The 19,904-nt window shown below is 61.2% G+C and overlaps 2 protein-coding genes and 1 long non-coding RNA gene across 4 annotated transcripts; 2 read left to right on the plus strand and 1 right to left on the minus strand.

Annotated features, from left to right (window-relative positions):
- The first annotated feature begins 180 nt into the window (after positions 1-180).
- On the plus strand, positions 181-7,151 carry DMWD (DM1 locus, WD repeat containing). Of its 2 annotated transcripts, XM_004767796.2 has the most exons (5): positions 181-690; positions 1,956-2,138; positions 4,059-5,357; positions 6,194-6,268; positions 6,602-7,151. In XM_004767796.2, exons 1-5 carry the CDS (start codon positions 250-252, stop codon positions 6,647-6,649), a joined length of 2,046 nt encoding a protein of 681 aa, XP_004767853.2. In that variant the 5' UTR covers positions 181-249; the 3' UTR covers positions 6,650-7,151. The 2 variants fall into 2 exon arrangements, with proteins under 2 accessions (XP_004767853.2, XP_044933080.1); XM_045077145.1 differs by lacking the exon at positions 6,194-6,268.
- Positions 7,152-8,312: 1,161 nt separating this feature from the next.
- DMPK (DM1 protein kinase) lies at positions 8,313-19,129 on the plus strand. Its single transcript, XM_004767568.3, is given in 17 exon segments — positions 8,313-8,652; positions 11,008-11,099; positions 11,379-11,462; positions 11,554-11,649; positions 12,192-12,340; positions 12,670-12,763; positions 13,061-13,267; positions 13,350-13,598; positions 14,314-14,399; positions 16,116-16,227; positions 16,948-17,111; positions 17,202-17,299; positions 17,462-17,508; positions 17,801-17,818; positions 17,820-17,855; positions 17,858-17,890; positions 18,226-19,129. Coding segments are annotated over 17 exon segments (1,878 nt in total). The 5' UTR covers positions 8,313-8,492; the 3' UTR covers positions 18,379-19,129.
- On the minus strand, positions 16,518-18,135 carry LOC123391185. Its single transcript, XR_006605828.1, has 2 exons — positions 17,947-18,135; positions 16,518-17,256 (listed from the first exon to the last, which is right to left on the minus strand). It is a non-coding gene; the product is annotated as an uncharacterized LOC123391185 (long non-coding RNA).
- Positions 19,130-19,904: the final 775 nt, after the last annotated feature.

A 19,904-nucleotide genomic window follows, 5' to 3' on the forward strand; every position in this document is an offset into this window, starting at 1 on the left:
ACCACACGTCGGTCGCCGGCACAGAGGCCACGCCCGCCTGTCGGCCCGCCTCCAGCCCCAGAATCGTTACCCGAGCGACGGTCGGAGCTCATCCCGCCTCCCGACCCTGTTGCCAATCGAAGAGGCGTCGCCTGGGTGACCACCCCACCCCTTCCGGCGCGGGCCCGAGGCTTCCGGCAGGGGGCCCGGCGGCGGGCGGCGGTCCGGCTGCGGCGGGGCCGGGGCCTCGGCGTGGGGGGGGCGCCCAAGATGGCGGCGGGCGGCGCGGAGGGCGGCTCGGGCCCCGGCGCCGCCATGGGGGACTGTGCGGAAATCAAGTCGCAGTTCCGCACCCGCGAGGGCTTCTACAAGCTGCTCCCCGGCGATGGCGCCGCTCGCAGGTCGGGTCCGGCTTCCGCCCAGACCCCGGCGCCGCCCCAGCCGCCGCAGCCCCCGCCCGGCCCTGCTTCCTCCTCCGGCCCCGGCGCCGCGGGCTCCGCGCCGTCCCCGCCGCCTGCAGGCCCGGGACCAGGGCCCGCGCTGCCCGCCGTGCGCCTCAGCCTCGTGCGCCTCGGGGAGCCCGACGGCGCCGGGACCGGGGAGCCGCCCGCCACGCCCGCGGGGCTGGGTGCCGGAGGAGACCGGGTCTGCTTCAACTTGGGCCGCGAGCTGTATTTCTATCCGGGCTGCTGCCGCCGCGGGAGCCAACGGGTGAGCGGCCTGCATCGTTGTGGCCTCGGTGCTGGCAGAGAGGATAGGGACCCCCTGAGGTGATCCAGAAGTGATAGAAGGGTCCCCGAATGAATTTGGAGTTCTGAGATGGGCATCCTCGATAGGGGGAAGGGTGCCCAGAAGTAATGCAGAATTCTAAAAGGGGGGGGGGTCTGGGAGGGCCTCTGGGGTGCTGGCCCTCCTAGAGATGATGGAGAATCTTGAGGGCATGCGGGATCCCCAGGTTATGCTTGGGAGTTCTGGAGTGGTATTTTGGGGAGATTCCGAGATGCCATGGAACCCTCCGTGGTTCTGGGTGGTAGGGAATCTGCCCGTGGTGGAGAATCCCTAGGTGATGCAGGCTTGCAAGTGATGGAGAACCCCCGGGGTGTTGCAAGTCTGGAGGTGGTGTGGGGGGTGAAGGGGATCTTGAGACTCGGAGAGCCCAGAGGTGAGGATGATTGTGGAATTGATGGGGCACTTAGAGGTGATAGAGATCCCGCAGGCATATGAAGTCTTAAGGAACACTGGGGTTCTGGGGATCATGAGGGACCTGGAAGGAATGAGAATCTCTGAGTTGATGGGGAGCTGGAGGTGATAAGAGCCCAAAGGGGACATCCTCAGGTGTGATGGGTATTTCTAGAGCGATGTAGGTCCCAGAGGGGATGAGACCCTTGAAGGTTATGGTGGTGCCCAAAAGTGATGGAGACCCTGAGAGCCCAGAGGTGGTGAAGCACCAAAAATGTGGGGGACCAAGAGGTTTAATGTATCCATGAACTATGATGGGGGTCCTGAAATTTAGGGACTCCAAAGTAAAGAGAATTCTGGGATGTTGGGTGTTAGAGTCCTGGGGATTTGCATAACCCTGCGTTTGGAGGAGCTTGGAATATTGAGGTGCCAAGATCCAGAGGGAGTTCCTGAGTCTGTGGGCTAGGACTGGAAAGAAATTGGAGCTCAGGGACTGTGGGGACCCCAAGCCTTGATACTGCAGACAGGGGTGTCCCTAAAGTTAGGGAGTCCAACTTTGGGGGGAGGCACTGTGGCCTCATGTGGGGTGAAGGGGGGCACCTTCCTCTCTGATTTTTCTTTACTGGGTCTGTGATTGGGTCCTCCTTCCTGTCTGTGGTTGCCCACTCCCCCATCCACCTACCCACTTCCCTTCGGGATTTAACCCTCCTTCCTTTTAGTGGTTTCCCCCAACCTCAACACCCTCTTCCTTCCTCTCAGTGGTAGGAGCTATTAACTCCTTTTCTCCCACTGCTCAGTCCATTGACCTCAACAAGCCGATTGACAAGCGGATCTACAAGGGCACCCAGCCCACCTGCCATGACTTCAACCAGTTCACTGCTGCCACAGAGACCATCTCCCTGCTGGTGGGGTTCTCCGCCGGCCAGGTGCAGTACCTGGATCTCATCAAGAAGGACACCAGCAAGCTATTCAATGAAGAGGTGATTATGGGCCCCCGGGGCTTAGAATGGCTCCCCTCTCCCACTCACCACCCGCACACCATTGCCGTGAGACTGCAGCTGCCTGGGGAGCAGTGGAGGCCTGAGAGGGGCAGGAGGCAGGAGAGAGAGGGGACGGACTGACGGATATATGGCTGGGGTCTCAGACAGTAGCTAGTAGGGTATTAGCTCATAAAGATAGCTGCGCCTCCCATGCTCGGGGCCTCTGTTGTTAGCCCTGTGCCGAACACTTTGCTCCTTGCATTTTCCTTCATGGGTTAGGGATTGTGGTGCCCATGTTGCAAGGGAGACAACCGAGGCTAGTCCCTGGTTGGGACTTGTTTGAAGCCAGAGCTCTTGATCTTCACATTCTGGGCCTGTGACCATCGGATTTAGATCACTGGTGCGCCTCTGAGTCACTGTATGGTTTTGGGGAGGTGACTCTCCCTCCTGAGCCTCACTTTTACTTCTCTGCAAAATGGGATTCTCGTCCCTGCCTCAATGGGAACATTATTACAAAATCGGAATCGGATGTGGAAATGGCTTAGTCTGGCTAGACCTGGTGCCAGAGGACATGCCAAGGAACGACCTTATCCATGGGCGGAAGCTGCTCTTGTCCTCTGGCTTTTTCTCTCTGTTTGGAGGAAGTTCCACATACACAGAGTGCGTGAATGGCAGAAGGGAGTGAGGTAACAATGGATGGAATAAAAATTCACCAGCTCGTCCATTCTCAAAATACGGATTGAGCATTTGGTCTGTGCCAGGCGTTCTAAGCACCAGGGATCTCACATCTTAGCAGAACAGACAGAGGGCCATCCCTTTGTGGAGCCTTCATCATCTAGCTCGGGGAGCAGACAGTTATCAAATAAGTATGCTGCGTGTCAGAAGGTGGTGAGTGCCACAGAGAAGAATCCAGCAGGGAAGGGGGATGCGGAGTGTGTGGTGAGGTTTAAATTAAGTAGGCTGGTCTGGGAAGGCGTCACTGAGCGGGGGTGACATTGAAATAAAGACCTGAAGGAGGCAAGCAAGTTATCAGGGGAGGACATTCTGAGTAAAGGGAACAGCTAGGACAAAATCCTAGAAGCAGGACAGCAGAAGGACTGTGTGGCCAGAGCAGTTTCTGAGGGGGAGTGTGGGAGATGGGTCCCAAGAAATAACTGGGAGGCATCAGCCCCTGGAGGGGCTGGAAGCTCATGGTAAAGACTTCAGCTTTCAGAGCATTTCTCATCATCTCAGCCAGAGAACACAGAGATGATGTGATTCTTTTCCAGCTTCTCCCCAAGAACAAGAAGCAACTGAGATGCCTGGGGAAGAATTTAATTCATTGTGTTCAGTGGGTGCCAAGGGGCTTCAAGGCTCAGTTCTCTTTGGAACCCTGCTTGAGAAGGGCTGCCATGCTGTGGGGTTCGTTGGGAGAGGAGGGCAGGTTCTGGGTATCAGCAAAGGATTGGTTCTGAGTTGCGAGGGGGAAAGGAACAGAGGCGCATGTGCAGCTGGCCGGACAGGGCTTTCCCTCGTGTGTCGAGGAAATCGTTTCCAGGCACTTGTTGTGTGCACAGGTCTATGCTCTGGGGTTAGAGTAGTGAACCACATAGATGTTCTATGAATCGTTCTCTTGTGAAACCTGAGGCAGTAAAGATAGGTGAGGGTTAGACAGGTGAGGAGAGTTCTCTGAAAGGCAGGACTGTCCCCTTGCCAGAGATGGGACACCAAGGCTCCATGGAGCTCCCCGGGGCTGCCTCACAGGCCGCCCTTCTTCCTTTGCGTCCCTGTGGCCTGCTGTCCGGCCCTTACCCTCAGTGTGGGGAAGCCCTGTCCAAGAAGGTCAGGGCCGCGTCCGAGGGCCGTTCGAGGAACTGGCTTGGGGAGGAGGTTGGCCAGGAACGGACCACCTCCCCCAGCCCCCCACATCTGTCCCGGCAGCGGCTGATCGACAAGACAAAGGTGACCTACCTGAAGTGGCTGCCTGAGTCCGAGAGCCTGTTCCTGGCCTCGCATGCCAGTGGCCACCTGTACCTGTACAACGTCAGCCACCCGTGCGCCTCGGCCCCGCCCCAGTACAGCCTGCTGAAGCAGGGCGAGGGCTTCGCCGTCTACGCCGCCAAGAGCAAGGCGCCCCGCAACCCGCTGGCCAAGTGGGCTGTGGGTGAGGGGCCCCTCAATGAGTTCGCCTTCTCGCCCGACGGCCGGCACCTGGCCTGCGTCAGCCAGGATGGCTGCCTGCGCGTCTTCCACTTCGACTCTATGCTCCTGCGCGGGCTCATGAAGAGCTACTTTGGGGGCCTGCTGTGTGTGTGCTGGAGCCCCGATGGCCGCTACGTCGTGACGGGTGGTGAAGATGACCTGGTCACCGTGTGGTCCTTCACCGAGGGCCGTGTGGTGGCCCGGGGCCACGGCCACAAGTCCTGGGTCAACGCTGTGGCCTTTGACCCCTACACCACGAGGGCCGAGGAGGCCGCCGCAGCCAGCGGTGACGGGGAGCGGAGTGGAGAGGAGGAGGAGGAGGAGGAAGAGGAGCAGCCTGATGCCGGGGGCACAGGCTCCGGCGGGGGAGCCCCCCTCTCCCCACTGCCCAAAGCCGGCCCCATCACCTACCGCTTCGGCTCAGCCGGCCAGGACACGCAGTTCTGCCTGTGGGACCTCACTGAAGACGTGCTTTACCCCCACCCGCCCCTGGCCCGCACCCGCACCCTCCCTAGCACGCCTGGCACCACACCCCCCGCTGCCAGCAGCTCCCGGGGCGGCGAGCCTGGCCCCGGCCCTGGCCCCCTGCCCCGCTCCCTGTCCCGCTCCAACAGCCTCCCGCACCCAGCAGGCAGCGGCAAGGCCGGCGGCCCGGGTGCCACAACTGAGCCGGGCACACCGTTCAGCATCGGCCGCTTTGCCACGCTCACGCTGCAGGAGCGGCGGGACCGGGGGTCAGAGAAAGAGCACAAGCGCTACCACAGCCTGGGCAACATCAGCCGGGGGGGCGGAGGTGGCGGGGGCGGGGGCAGCGGCGGGGACAAGCCTAGCGGCCCTGCTCCCCGCAGCCGGCTGGACCCAGCCAAGGTGCTGGGCACTGCGCTGTGCCCGCGCATCCACGAGGTGCCCCTGCTCGAGCCCCTGGTGTGCAAGAAGATCGCCCAGGAGCGGCTCACAGTCCTCCTCTTCCTGGAGGACTGCATCATCACCGCCTGCCAGGAGGGCCTCATCTGTACCTGGGCCCGGCCGGGCAAGGCGGTGAGTGGCCCCACAGCAGCCTCCCCAGGGCCCAGGGAGAGGCGAGCGTCGGCAGGAGGGTTTGTCCCAGTCATAGCCTTTAGTCCTGTGGGATGAGGGGAAGCCAGGGAAATCTTAGCATCCCAGAGCAAGACTTCTCAGATCTTAAGAGTACCGGGCTTCTAGAACTTTCTGTGGCAGCAGAGAGAGAGAGAGGGTTGGGAAGAGACAGCTGGGAGTGCTGAGAACCGTGGCCAGCTAGCTGAAGGGCAGCCAGTGGGCCCAGCATACCCAGACCTTATCACTTGTCACTCGAAGCCAAATCTGGGTTTCTAAGGGGCGTAAGGATTTGTGAGTTGTGAAACCCTTTGAATAATGCGGGTCAAATTCTGTGGGCAACACTGAGCCTGTGGGCCCGCCTTCTGGCCTGGATCTCATCTCAGACTCTGGATCCAAGCCCACCTCTAGAGTCCCAGCTTTTGGAATTCCCAGCTTGGGTTCTGGGGCTGCTCCCTGTGCGACCTTGGGCAAGTTGCTGCTCTTGAAGGCGGGTGGGAGGTGGAAGGGTCCAACTGCTGGCATAGCTGTGGGGTTCAGGAAGGGCCAGGTGGGGAATATCCCAGTGCAGGGAGCATGGACGTAGCCCCTTCCGTCTTTGGAGCTCTTGTCTTTAGAGGGCTCAGCTCCATGGGGTTTGGGCTTGTGTGCCTGGGATGCTAGGTCTAAGGCCCAGGGAGGGAGTGGTTTTAGAATCACAGGGTCTTGAATCCTTAGATCATCCTAACAGTCTCAGAGGCAGGGTCTTTGGGATTTGGGGACTCTGAAGAGTCCTGAAAGAGACCCCTCTATCTCCCTAGTTCACAGACGAGGAGGCGGAGGCCCAGACAGGGGAAGGAAGTTGGCCCAGGTCACCCAGCAAGTCAGTGGTAGAGGTAGGATTGCCCCTGAGTTCTCTCCCTCTCACCTCCCCAGTCAGAAAGGACCCCGGAGTTCCCCCCATCCTCTCCACCCCTACCCCCCTCTCTGTGCTCAGGACCACCAGAGGGCTTTAATTATGGTCCAAGAGTGCCGCCTGCAGGGCTGGGATGCTAGCGGGGCTGGGACCTAGAGCAGCGGCCTCTGTCTGGGGGGCTCTTGGGTGGACTGAAGGGCAGGGCCAGGGTGGCAGCTGCCATGGGGGATTCCAGGCAGGTTTCCTCCCCACGGGACAGGTGGGAGCCCCAGGCAGCCTCTAACCCTCCTGTCTCCTCTGTCCTCTTCCCCAGGGCATCTCCTCCCAACCAGGCAACTCCCCGAGCGGCACAGTGGTGTGAAGCCACGGATGTTGGGGTTCCCTGCCCCCACGCTCCCTGCCTCCTAGCCATATCCCTCCCGCTGACCTCACGGATCAACGTATTAACAAGACTAACCATGACAGATGGACTGCTCCCGTCCCTTGCCCTGCACAGATTTGAGGGGCAGAGGGTCCCCCAGACCGGCCCAGACACTTGGGGGGATGTAGTGGCCCGTGCGGCCTCAGCCTTGTCCCCACCCACTGCCAAGTACAATGACCCCTTCCTCTGAAACATCAGTGTTCGCCTCATCCCTGTCCCCAGCATGTGACTGGTTGCTCCTGGGGGAGAGACTCCCTGCCCACAAGCTCTGCGGTGTGCCCCTCGTCCTGGGGGCAGGGCCGGGGTGGCCCACCCCTCCCCTGGCCTCCACCCTGCCCTTGCTGTTGTTCGTGCTTTTGAAGAGTGTTAAATTATGGAAGCCCCTCCGGGGCCCTCCCTGTCCCCCAGGACCTCTTATTTATACTAAAGTTCCCTGTTTTCACAGCGTCTCTGTTCCCTTCCGGGAGGTGTGGAGGGAGTGTGTGTGTGCTTTTGCTGCAGTCCTAGAATCCAGCTACTTCCACCAAAGGAAGAGTTAGGCCCTGCCTCTCCCTGACCCGGTCCCCTCCCTGCTCTCACCGCAGGAGGAGCTGAAGGCCTGAGGAGGGACTCAGGGCCCACAGCGGAGGGGCCCCTCTGCCTGCCAGCTCTCCAGCCCTGAGCCCCGGGCCCCCAAACTCTGGAGGAGAAAGGGCCGCCAGGGCCCCCTTCCCAGTCTGAAAGTGCTTGAACTATCCAGATCAGATATGGAGGGAGGGCTGCCCGGATGGGTCCCCCAGGTAGCTCCTGAGGTGCTCAGAGTGTGTCCCAAGTCTTGGCCTCCTGCTGCCTCAGGATTCCTGGCTCGCAGGCGCCAGCTGGAGACCATGGTTTCCTCCAGGAGCGGGAGCACTGTCCGCCCCTGCCGGGAACAACGAAAATCCCTCCTGGCTGGCTCTCCGGAGCTGCAGGGAGGGGTGTCTTCCCGCTCTGCCCTCCACCCCCCGAAATGTTTCTGTTTCTAATCCTGGCCTGGGCAGGAATGTGGCTGTGCGGCCAGGGTCCAGGGAGCTATTCTGGGGGCTCCTTTGCCTCCCCCATGTTTTGGCCAGTGGGTCACCCCTGGTCCTGGCTCCTGAGGGCCTCCCTTCCCAATTCTCTCACCACCCCTTCCCCACCTCCTGCCAAACAACAACAAAAACAAAAACAGTCAGTGTAAAGCAGAGGCCCTGACGGCTAAATTTAAACTGTCCCAAAGTCTGAATCCCTGGCTGAGTCACCCTCGAAGCTGCCCTGGCCGCCTGCCCCCCCTCCAGTCCTCCCCCCTTTCTCCCCCACCCCAATTCCAGAGTTTGAGAGGGGTGTTACCCGATCATTCTGAGCCTCAGTTGGCCCCCTCGCGATGGGAGGAGGGCTCATCTTTGGCCTCTGCCACACCTGTAGCTCCTTCTGGGCTCTGCCTTTTTGGGGGGCAGGCGTGGTGTGAGAGTTGGGATTCTCCATCCCCCCATCTCACACTGACTCGTCCTGTGGGGCCCTGGTGGGAGGGAGTTGGGGGGCCTGGCTCTGGATGGGGTTAAGGAGGGGTTAAGGCCTGGAGGCGGGAGGGGGCCGGACTGAGGGGTGGGGAGAAGGGGAGGAGGCCTCAGCAGAGAGAGAAGTGGCCAGAGAGGCCCAGGGGACAGCCAGGGACAGGCAGACATGCAGCCAGAGCCCCGAGGTCTGGACAGGGGCTGCCGGGTTCCGTGACGGGAGGACCCCGAGCCCCTGGCCCGGGGAGGGGCCATGGTGCTGCCTGCCCAACATGTCAGCCGAGGTGCGGCTGAGCCGGCTCCAGCAGCTGGTGCTGGACCCTGGCTTCCTGGGGCTGGAGCCCCTGCTCGACCTTCTCCTGGGCGTCCACCAGGAGCTGGGGGCCTCCGACCTGGCCCAGGACAAGTATGTGGCCGACTTCTTGCAGTGGGGTGAGTGACTGCCTGCATGCGTGCCCCGGATTGGGGAGTGGGGAGGGCAGGGCAGAGGCTGGAGATGGGGAGAATTGGGGGCACGGTAGATGTGGGAGAGCCTCCCACTCAGGAGCCCGAAACTTGGTCCTGGGTCCTAGGGTGCCATGCCCCTATCCCTGAGCCACCCTGGCAGGGCAGGCCGGGCTCAGCAGAGGGTAGCACAGGCATGGCTCCAGAGCTGTGACCCAGGATCCGTGGTAGGCTGGACTGGGCACAGCTTCCCGTGGTCCTACTGTACCCCCTCCCCAAGGTCTAGGCCTAGGGACCTGCTGGGAGCCCCGTGTCCTGCGACCACCCACCCACACACCAAAATGGGCCCCATGGCGCTCCATCCTGGTCTCCCAGAGCACAGGGGCAGGCAGAAGGGACAACATGGGGCAGCTGCCAGGGGCGCAGCCAGTGGGCAGGTGTTCGGCGCCAGCCTCTCCAGCTGCTGCAACAGGTGCCCAGGCCCTGGGAGGGTGCGGTGACTCAGGCCCTGGGGGAGAACCAGCTCTGCAGACAGGCACCACCCCCTGGATGCCAGGGGAACAATTTAGGGTTCTCCTGGGTGCTCCCATTTTCTAGGGTCTGGCCACCCCCCACCTTCCCAGCCCTGGTCCATCTAGTCTGCCTGGGGCAGCCTTGACTCCTCTCCAGCTCCCCAGGTGCCTCTTTTCATGACTTCTGACCTTCCAGCTCTTGCACAAAGTCCCTTCTGGCCAGGTCTTCCCCCGGAAACCAGTCTGGAAGGCAAATGCTTCCACCTCAGCCTCTGGCCCTGTCTGCCTCTGCCCCTCCTCCACCCCAGCACTCCGACTCTTTCTCGGTTTTCTCTCTCCCTGACATCCTGCCACTCCGTCCCTGCAATGGCTTGTCCCTCAGTGGCTTGCGCTTGGTCGCTGGGTCATTGGTCACTGGTTTCTGTCTCTCTGCCTCCCCCTCTCCTCCATTTCTCGTGTTCATCTCTTTCTGACCCAGGCCTCGCTCCTGTCCCTCCCATTTCACAGATACGAAGGTGGAGACCGAAGGCCAGACCACTCAGCCCCTGGGAGAACTTTCTCCCCACCTCCCCAGGCCCTTAATAACTCTCTGGGCCCTGATTTTGCAGAGTGGGAAGTTAGGCTAGCTGGGTAAACTGAGCCCTGAGCTGGGGGGCAGGGGTCTGGCTCTCCTGTAGGGAGCACTCCTTTTGTGGCCTGAGCAGTTTTCTGCGGCCCCTCCCCTGCCAGGCCGCTGGGGCGGGGGAGGGGACCTGGGTTCCTGCTGCCTTAAAAGGGCTCAACGTCTTGGCTCTCTCCTCCCTCCCCTGTCCTGGGCCCTGGCTGGTTCTTCCCTGCCGGCCCGCTCTCCCCGAAACTCGTGGGGTTCCGTCTCTCGCTGCCTTAGCCCACTCTATCTCCCCTTACTCTCACTTGAACCCATCCCTCTCTCTGTGTTGCCTCCCAAGTCCCCAGCGTCCTCCACTTCCCGGGCCTCCCTCTCCCTGTGCCTCTGCATTCCCTCCGCCAGGCCCTTCCCCTCCCTACCTGCCCTCTTTAACATTCCTAGCTGTAGGGCCTTGGCCAGACTCTTCCTGCATCTGAGCCCTGACCTCTCCACCCATAAATGAGGGGTGACTGACTGAAAGAAGCCTTCTTCCCCGAGTTGAGGACAGAGCAGCGAGTACACTAGAACCTGGAATCCGGATCCACGCTGGCTTTGTCTTCCTCTCCTGTTCCCTCTGGGAGCCCCATCCCCAAATCCAGTGTTTCCCAAAGTGTGGTCCAAAGCCAACAGCATCTAAACCTGGAGGTGCTGCACTAAACTGAGCATTCCAGGACAGGATCTGAGATGGACTGAGAAGCCTGGGGTGGGCCTGGCAGGCATTCCCACTCTCAGCAGGAGGACGGGTGAGGCCCGAAGCTTGGGGTGGGGGGTAAGGAAGGGGCCTCACATCACCTGTTCTCCAGAGCCTCCCTTTCCCAGAGCCTGCGCTCTCCACCTGCACCCACTAGAGCCCTCTGGCTCAGTGCCCTTCTTTAAAAGGGATTCCTCAAGCATCCCACCTTTTTTTCTGTAGGAGGGGAGTTCAGGGGTCCCCAGAACTTCTCAAAAGGTTTTTGTGGGGAAGCCTTTGGGAGACTGACAGTCCTAGGAGAGAGAGAAGAGGAGAGAACAAGGGACAGAGGAGACCGTGGGACAGAGACGGGGGGGGGGGGTGTGTGGAGCGGGGGGGTTTGGCGTTGGGCGAGGGGAGACTGAGAGGCAGAGGGTGGGACTTCCTCCTATCTCTAGTGTCAGTCCCAGCTACCCCCCAGCTACCCTCGGTTCTCACCTCCCCCTGCCCCCCAGTGGAGCCCATCGCGGCGAGGCTTAAGGAGGCCCGACTGCAGAGGGATGACTTCGAGATTCTGAAGGTGATCGGACGCGGGGCGTTCAGCGAGGTGAGCCTTGAGCGGCGGCTGCAGCTAGCCAGAACAGGGGACGCGACTTTTCGTGCAGTGGGCGGGACCCAGGGGTTTGGGGCGGGACCTTAGAAATTGATGAATGACTGAGTTGGGAAAGCCTGCACCAGTCGGGCGGGGGGCGGGGCTTGAGGGTGCTGGGCGTGGCGTTAATAGTGAGGCGGTGCCAAGAGCGTATTAGGGGTGGAGTCCAATCTGGGCCAGCCCCCGTGTTTCCTCGGCCACCTCCGCCCCCAGTCACCCCTTTTCGGCCTTCAGGTGGCGGTGGTGAAGATGAAGCAGACGGGCCAGGTGTATGCCATGAAGATCATGAATAAATGGGACATGCTGAAGAGGGGCGAGGTGAGGGCTGGGGCCGGAGGTGCAGGGCGCTAGGGTTACCCACCCATGCTCCGGCCCCCGGCCGCTTCAGTACCTCGGGGGGGCCCCGCAGGTGTCGTGCTTCCGCGAAGAGAGGGATGTGTTGGTGAACGGAGACCGGCGCTGGATCACAGAGCTGCACTTTGCCTTCCAGGATGAGAACTACTTGGTGAGCCCCAGACCCGGGACTGGGAGACGGACTCTGACCCCGAGGCTGTCAGTGAACGTCGCGGGGTCAGGGAGAAGTTCTAGGCTTGGGGAGCTGCCTCGAAATGGCAGCAGCGTCTCTGGGTGTGGTAGGAATTGGTCTTCTTTTCCCGGGATGGGAGATGTCCCTCACCGCTCTTTTCCCAGGCTGATTCCAGAGGACCCTGTAAAGATGCCACCGTCGCGGGCGGGGTGGGATCTTTCACCTGGACTGCGATAGCTCTCTACATTCTATCTAAATACCCTGGGCAGGGTATTTAGGCTGTGTACTTTGGGCACTGGGAGCTCTCTGGGCTCTCTTTTCCCTTCTCTCTTTGGTTTTGGGGAGAAGTGTCTCTGGCTTGGCCTGGGAGATCTCTCGAGCTCTCCTTGGGCTGGGACTACAGGGCCTCTGCCCAGGGATGGGGCCTTTGAGGACAAAGACCTTTGTCCCGGGCTATCAGCAGTCAGGGACGAAGGGTGTGACTGACTACCCCCCCCACCCCATGTCGCGACCCCTGCCAGTACCTGGTCATGGAGTACTACGTGGGCGGGGACCTGCTAACGCTGCTGAGCAAGTTTGGGGAGCGGATCCCGGCAGAAATGGCGCGCTTCTACCTGGCAGAGATTGTCATGGCCATAGACTCGGTACACCGGCTGGGCTACGTACACAGGTGGGCGCAGCGGGGGCTGAGGGGCGGGGACTGAGGCGGGGGCCTGGAGAAGGAAAGCAAAAGTTGTACCCAGGCAGGGAGCAGGGTACCGCCAAGGTTGGAGCCCAGAGGGGGCGAGGCCTGAAGAGGGATCACACTGGTGGGGGCCACTGGGGACAGGGCCAGAGGAGTGGGGTTCAGATTTCAGAATCCACTAAGGGGGGCCGCAATTGGAGAGCATGTTCCCTAAGAGGGTGGGGACCTGAGGCCTTGCTGCCTGGAGGGGTGGAGCCTGGTGAGATGAATGGAAGGAGGCTCACTTATTCCACTTTCCTCTTCCGTTTGCGCAGAGACATCAAACCCGACAACATCCTACTGGACCGCTGCGGTCACATCCGTTTGGCCGACTTCGGCTCCTGCCTCAAGTTGCAGGCGGACGGAACGGTGAGCGACGCGGTGCGCCGCTTCGGGCAACTCGGGCCACCAAAGAGGAGTGGGGTCAGATGGGGGGACCGAAAGTGCAGTGTGGCGACGGGGCTGAGGCGCACAGGTAGAGTTAGGGTGGGGGCACGACCAGATTTGCAGGGGGAAAGAGGAGGAGGGCACCCGCGCCTAAATTTGTGAGTGGGTTGGGGTTAGCACACTCGAGGGGAGGACTACGCCTTCGGGGCGTGGTTGAGAGGGGCGGGGCCAGAGCCCGGAGGGGCGGGTCCGAGCCCAGCTCTGCACCTTTTGCCGCAGGTGCGGTCTCTGGTGGCTGTGGGCACGCCGGACTACTTGTCCCCCGAGATCCTGCAGGCGGTGGGCGGCGGGCCCGGGATGGGCAGCTACGGGCCCGAATGTGACTGGTGGGCGCTGGGAGTGTTCGCCTATGAGATGTTCTACGGGCAGACGCCCTTCTACGCCGACTCCACGGCTGAGACCTACGGCAAGATAGTGCACTACAAGGTGAGCCCGGCCAGAGCAAGCCCTGGTCTCCCTCACACATCCTGCCCGGCTGACATCTCCGTCCTCCCTCTCCCTCGGGCAGGAGCACCTGTCTCTACCACTGGCCGATGGGGGGGTCCCTGAGGAGGCTCGAGACCTCATCCAGCAGCTGCTGTGTCCCCCTGAGATGCGGCTGGGCCGGGACGGAGCAGGTGATTTCCAGAATCATCCTTTTTTCTTTGGCCTTGACTGGGACGGTCTCCGAGACAGCGTGCCCCCTTTTACGCCGGATTTTGAGGGTGCCACTGACACGTGCAACTTCGATGTGGTGGAAGACGGGCTCACTGCCATGGTGAGCGGGGGCGGGGTAGGTACCTGCGACCACTGCTGGGCAGAGGGTATCCCACCCCCCCCAACCCCTCATCCACAAAGTTGGGCTGAGAATAGTACCCATCTCCTGGGGTCTTGAAATCATTCCTCCTCCAGAGCATGTGCGTTATGTGCCCGCCCCCCCCCCCCCCCAGTGCTGGGAATCCAGCAGTGACCTGCATTCACAATCCAGTGGGGGAACACAGACTGGTCCCCAGACAACGACTCCACAGAGAGTTTGGGGATGAGACTGGGAGGACGGGGTGGGGCGCTTGACCCAGCATGGAAAATCTTGGAGGGCTTCCTGGAGGAGGTGCTATTTGAGCTGAGGCCTGGAGGATTAAGTGAGAGGCAGGAAAGCATAGTGGTGTGAAGGAATCTCTTTTAGGCCACCTCTGTCTCAACTGTGACACAAGCTGTCCTGAGCGCATGTTCAGCCTGGGTGCCCTTGTGCCAGGTGCTGCTGGGGACACACAGGGACCAAGCCAGCTCCAGCCCCTGGCCTCTTGCCCTCATCCACTTACAGCCCAGGAGAAGTATGTAATTACAGCCCCAAGGGGAACTGCAGGATACAATGAAAGAAGATGAGGGAGGGGCCACTTGAGATAGTGGGAGCAGGTATTTAAGCACAGACTGGGAAGGGCCCAGGGACCAGCCCCGAGGAGCACAGGTCACCTACATCTGTTTCTCTTGTATAGGAGACGCTGTCGGACATGCGGGAAGGCATGCCACTGGGGGTCCACCTGCCCTTTGTGGGTTACTCCTACTCCTGCATGGCCCTCAGGTAGGTGTGGCCCCAGGGCAGCCTGTGTGTAGGCTGCAGGTACCAGCCTCCAGGGGCCCAGGAGGGGCGCCAGTCATATTGCAGAATTAATCTTGGAACTTTCCTGCCTTTGCACCACAGACTATTAGGATTCCAGAGATGTAGGACCTTAAAATCTCAGACCATAAGTACTGTGAAATTTTAGATTCAGTTTTAAAACCTCAGAGCCAGACTCGGCCTTTCCGGAATCTTCCAACCTGCCACTTTCAGATTTCTTTCTTTCTTTTTTTAAGATTTATTTATTTATTTGACAGAGAGATCACAAGCAGGCAGAGAGGCAGGCAGAGAGAGAGGGGGAAGCAGGCTCCCTGCTGAGCAGAGATCCCGATGCGGGGCTCGATCCCAGGACGCTGAGATCATGACCTGAGCCAAAGGCAGAGGCGTAACCCACTGAGCCACCCAGGCGCCCCAGAGCCACCCAGGCGCCCCCACTTTCAGATTTCTAGTATAGTCATGGGACCCCATCGGCCAGAATCTTAGAAAATAAGTTTAGAATTTCTAAATTGTTCTTAAAAGAATACAAACTTGTTGAATCACTCTTATAACCACAAAGCCTTTTAAATACATTAATTATACAAGCAGTACTTTGCTTGTCACAAGTAAATTAGAAAATGCGGACAATGAACAGGAAGCCCACCATCAGGGATGGTCCCTAGCTCATATATGCGTGCACACATACTTGACAACTGTGAGAACATGACGTGGACTCACCTGTTTTGTTACTGGACAATGTATCGCAAATGCCATTTCCTTTTCTTTAAATTATTTTTTAAAATTTAAAAAGATTTTATTTATGAGAGAGAGAGAGAGCGTGCACAAGCACAAGAAATGAGGGGGGCAGTGCGAGAGGAACAAGGAGACTTCCCACTGAGCAGGGAGCCCATGGGGCTCAAACCCAGAACTCTGAGACCATGACCTGAGCGGAAGGCAGAGGCTTAACCGACTGAGCCACCCAGGCACCCCACAAATGCCATTTCTTACCATGAGTGAACAATAGCCGGAGCCACCAAGCAGTGTGCTCCTCACTGGGCGGGTGGGACCCAGCTGTCCATCTCTGTTGTAACCCAGGCTGGATGAACAGCTGCAGTGGGTCAGGCTCGCCCAGGCTCACCAGGCCCTTGTGACCAGTTTCCACGAGAGGGAGTGTTGGGTTGGAGGGGACATCTACTTTTATGGCAATTTCACATTCCCAGGGAGGGTGTGACCCCGTCCCAGCAGCTGGTGATGGCGGGGGCGCTGATGACCAGAATCACAGTCCTGGGATCCCACACCCAGTCTAAAGACTGTATCTTTGGAGGTGGCTAGAGTCGGGTGGGGCACTCCTCACTGTCCTGACATCCTAAGGAGAGGGATCTGCAAAGGTCACATGGAGAGGGAGGACATAAGCAGGCCCCAGAGCATGGGTGTCTGGATCCCAGGATCTTCCAGAAGCAGAGGCCAGCTCCCAGGGCCATGAAGCCATGCAGAGGGCAGGCCTTTACTAACAAGAAGGGGACCTGTCACACCAACCTGGGAGAGTTCCCTTTTCTCTGCCCTTCCCCTCCTCACACTAGGGGGTCTTCAGAGTCTGGCTCTCCCATGACCACAGGAGAGGGAGTCCTGGCTCTAAAGGCAAGGGACGGGCAACCTCTCGAGGGAGCCCAGCTCTCCCTACCCTTGCCCTGCTCCTCTCCCCAGGGATGAGGAGGCCCCAGACCCCACAGCCATGGAACTGGAGGCCGAGCCATTGCCTGAGCCACCTGTGCAAGCAGCCAGCCCGGAGCCCACCGTGCCCCCACCGGCGGAAACAGTGAGTCTTTGGAGAAGAAGGTCAGGCATGAAGGGGAGAGAAATGCAAGGGCTTCCGGGGTCTTGTGTGCTGTGGAGTGCTAAGCTCTCTGGGAGCTCAGTTGACAGAAGGGGACAGAAAACATAGTAGAGACACAATTACTTCAGTCAGAAATGATCCCTATGAAAAAATGAAAACAGGCCATTGTGCTTGGGAGGAGGGACTCTGGAGAGGGGCAAGCCCAAGAGGAGGAGGAGAACAAGGCGGACCATCCCTGGGAAGAAAAGTACCTACTGGTCAACAGACAGAACTTCAACGCAACAGGTTTATTTTGGAAAAGTAAAGGAGGGTGGTCAGGCTGACTTACTGATTCCAGGAGGCGGGCCCTGGAGAATGAGGGGAGGGGAGACTGAGGCCAACAGGAAACCAACCAAACAGGGAGGCAGGCCTTCCCGAGGGCGCTGAGGGGCTGGAGAGGAGGAGAGGGATGTGGTCAAACTGGGTGTGGGTTGTAGGAACAGCCCTTTGGTTCCCAGGTGGAAGAGCCCAGACCAAAGGCAGGAGACCAGGACACGAGCTGGGGTTAGTTAGGGAAGGAGGAGACCTGGGTCACTGCACGAGCTGGGAGGATTCCCAGAGATCTAGAGGACAAGAAGGGGGGCGTCCCCAGCCTAGAACCTGGGCGCAGGTCTTGGGTGCGGCAGGAGCCAGGAGCAGTCCTAAGCGCAGTCCCGCCCGCAGGCTGAAGCGGCGATTCCGGAAGCCATTCCAGCCTCGGCGGAGGCCCAGGAGGCCCGGATGACGCTCCGGGAGCTCCAGGAGGCCCTGGAGGAGGAGGTGCTTACTCGGCAGAGCCTGAGCCGGGAGCTGGAGGCCATCCGCACAGCTAACCAGAACTTTGCCAGGTCGGAGTCGGGGCGCCCGGGCCCGTCCTTGCCGTCTGCAGCCCGTCTCGCCTGGGCCCGGGAGGGCTCACGGTCTTCTGCTCTCCGCAGTCAGCTCCGTGAGGCCGAGGCCCGGAACCGAGACCTGGAGGCGCACGTCCGGCAGCTGCAGGAGCAGATGGAGCTGCTGCAGGCCCGGGGAGATGCAGGCGAGTCCCTCATGCGGCCCCTTTCCCGAGGGCGACGGGGGGAGGTGGGCCGCGGCGTGTGTGGACACCTGGGGGCGGGCGAGGGGCCCAGGCTGGGGCACGCCGCGCCACCGCCCTCTTCCGTCCCTCCACGCGCCCTATGCCTCTCTCTTCTCCTTCCAGCTGTCACGGGGGTCCCCAGTCCCCGGGCCACGGATCTACCTTCCCATGTAAGACCCCTCTTTTTCCCTTGTATCAAGCCTTTTAGTCCCTCTGCAGACCCCGCCCCGTCTCCCCGCCCAGATTCAGGGATCACCCTAACTCTTGGGGGTTCCAGAGAGCAAACACCCTCCATTCAGCCCCACGTCTATCAGATACCCCTCGGTCCAGGCCTCTAACCACATTCCGTCTAGGCTCTCCCTCGATTCCTTCCCCGACTCCCTCCGCTGTCTCTCGCCCCCTGCTGAGGGCGGCCGGGCCGGGCTGGGCTCCGATCGGGTCACCTGTCCCTTCTCTCTCCAGCTAGATGGCCCCCCGGCCGTGGCTCTGGGCCAATGCCCGCTGGTGGGGCCAGGCCCCATGCACCGCCGCCACCTGCTGCTCCCTGCCAGGGTACGTCCGGCTGCTCACGCCCGCCCGCCGCCGCGCCCCCTCCTCGCTCCACGTACCCCCAGGCCGCCTCTGCTTAGCTGCGCCTCTGTCGCGCGGGGCCCGCCGCGGGGAGGGAGGATGCCCGGGCAGCCAATCAGCAAGGCCGCTAGGAAGCCTCCAGTGGCGAGTTCCGACAAGACTCGAGGCTTGCCAGCGGACCAACCGCAGCTGCCCGCGGGGGCGGGGCGGAGTGCAGAGAGGCTGGCGGACCCACCTATGGGAGTAGGCGTGGCGAGTCCCAGGAACCAATTGGTGTGCCGTGTCCCGGGGGCCTGATCCCGCCCTCTTGTCCGCAGGTCCCTAAGCCTGACCTATCGGAGGCGCGTTCCCTGCTCCTGTTCGCCGTTGCTCTGGCTGCTGCCGCCACCTTGGGCCGCACTGGGTTGGTGGCCTACGCCGAACATCTCGCCCCGGTCTGGCGCCACCCAGGAGCCGCCTTCGCCTCCTGAACCCTAGAACCCAAGCCGTAGGGTTGGGTGACCTGGGCCATCGCCCAGAAGCCGCTCCCACCGTCTCGGCGTTCACAACGCTCCAAGCGTGGGTCTCCACCACAACTCCAGCCCTATGATCCGGGCCCGCCCCCTGGCGGCCGGGGAGGGAGGAGCCGGGCCCGCGGTCGGAGCAAGGCGCTCCCGGAAGGCTTGTAACCGGGAATGCTGCAGCTGCTGCCGGGGGGAATCGCAGACCACTTTCTTCCTGCGGCCTGGCTGAGACCCCGACATGGACGGGCAAACTGCCATCTAGAGAAGGCAGCAGGGCCAGGGCTCGGCCATCAGTTTATCACCCTCCCCACCTCTCCACTGCCCCTACCCCGCCCCCATCGGCTCGCAGACCACAAATCCTTCTGCATGAGGCCCCGCTATCCCGGGAACGTCCTCTTCCCGCGGCGAACGTCTAGTGCGAGCTCCGCCCGCCCGCTCTCTCGGGAACCTTCTGCTTTTGCCAGCCCCGCTTTTTCGGGGACTCCCGCGCCCTCCTCACGTGAGCTGCCCTCGGAGTTACTGCAGGCTCCGCCCGCCTCGGCAGTTTGGGTATTTATTGACCTGTCCTCCGACCCGCTGACAGGCTCCAGGACCCCAGCGCCCTAATCCACGTTTTGGATGCACTGAGACCCCGACATTCCTCAGTATTTATTGTCTCTCCCCACCTAGGACCCCACCCCCGATCCTCGCGAATAAAAGGCCCTCCCGTCTGCCCGAAGCTGGGAACTCCAGGGTGTCCGCTCTCTTTGCGTTGTGGGAAGGCGGCTGCTCAGGGGGCCAATCGGAAGGCGAGTTGAGGCGGCCAATGGCCTGGCGGGAAGCTAGCGGGCCGCAGAGCTGACGAATCAGGGCTGGGGTGGGGGTGGGGACGCCGGGAGGCGTGATCTCGGCATCGGGCCAATAGGAGATGGCTAGCGAGCCACCAGGAGACACCGCCCCCTGTCCAGCTGTGGTCCAGCTGTGCCACCCGCTCGCCGGGAAGAAGGGGGCTGGGCCCGCTGCGCGCGCGCGGCCATCCTCCTACCACTGCGCCTGCGCTGGCCACTCGCCTCCGTTCAAGAGACTTGCTCAAGAAAAGTTGCTGCAAACTTTCTAGCCCATTTCCCCCGCCCCTTCTCCCGGCCAGACCCGCCCCCCTGCGGAGCCGGGAATTCCGAGGGGCGGAGCGCAGGCGGAGATGGGGAGTGGGGGGGCCTTCAGAGGACTCTGGAGACGGAGGCGTGCAGAAGCTTAGTCTCCGGGCGGAGGTGGCTTCGCGCCCTTAGCCTCCCGGACGGCCCGTTACCTTCTCCGTTGTCCCGATGGGGAAACTGAGGCCCTGAGCCTGAGGCACACGCGGGGGGAGGCAAAAAAGCGCGGCCTGAGGCGGAGGGAAAACAAAAGGAGAATCACGGACAGACGGGGAGGGAGGCGGGCACTCACACAGACACTGGGACCGAGACCCAAGTGGAAAGCTGGGCCTGGCATTGCTGGGGGAGACGCGGGGTCGGCGC

This window comes from Mustela putorius, unplaced genomic scaffold (assembly GCF_011764305.1).
Source record: "Mustela putorius furo isolate JIRA1106 unplaced genomic scaffold, ASM1176430v1.1 tig00000196_pilon_pilon_pilon, whole genome shotgun sequence".
Classification (NCBI taxonomy): Eukaryota; Metazoa; Chordata; class Mammalia; order Carnivora; family Mustelidae; genus Mustela; species Mustela putorius.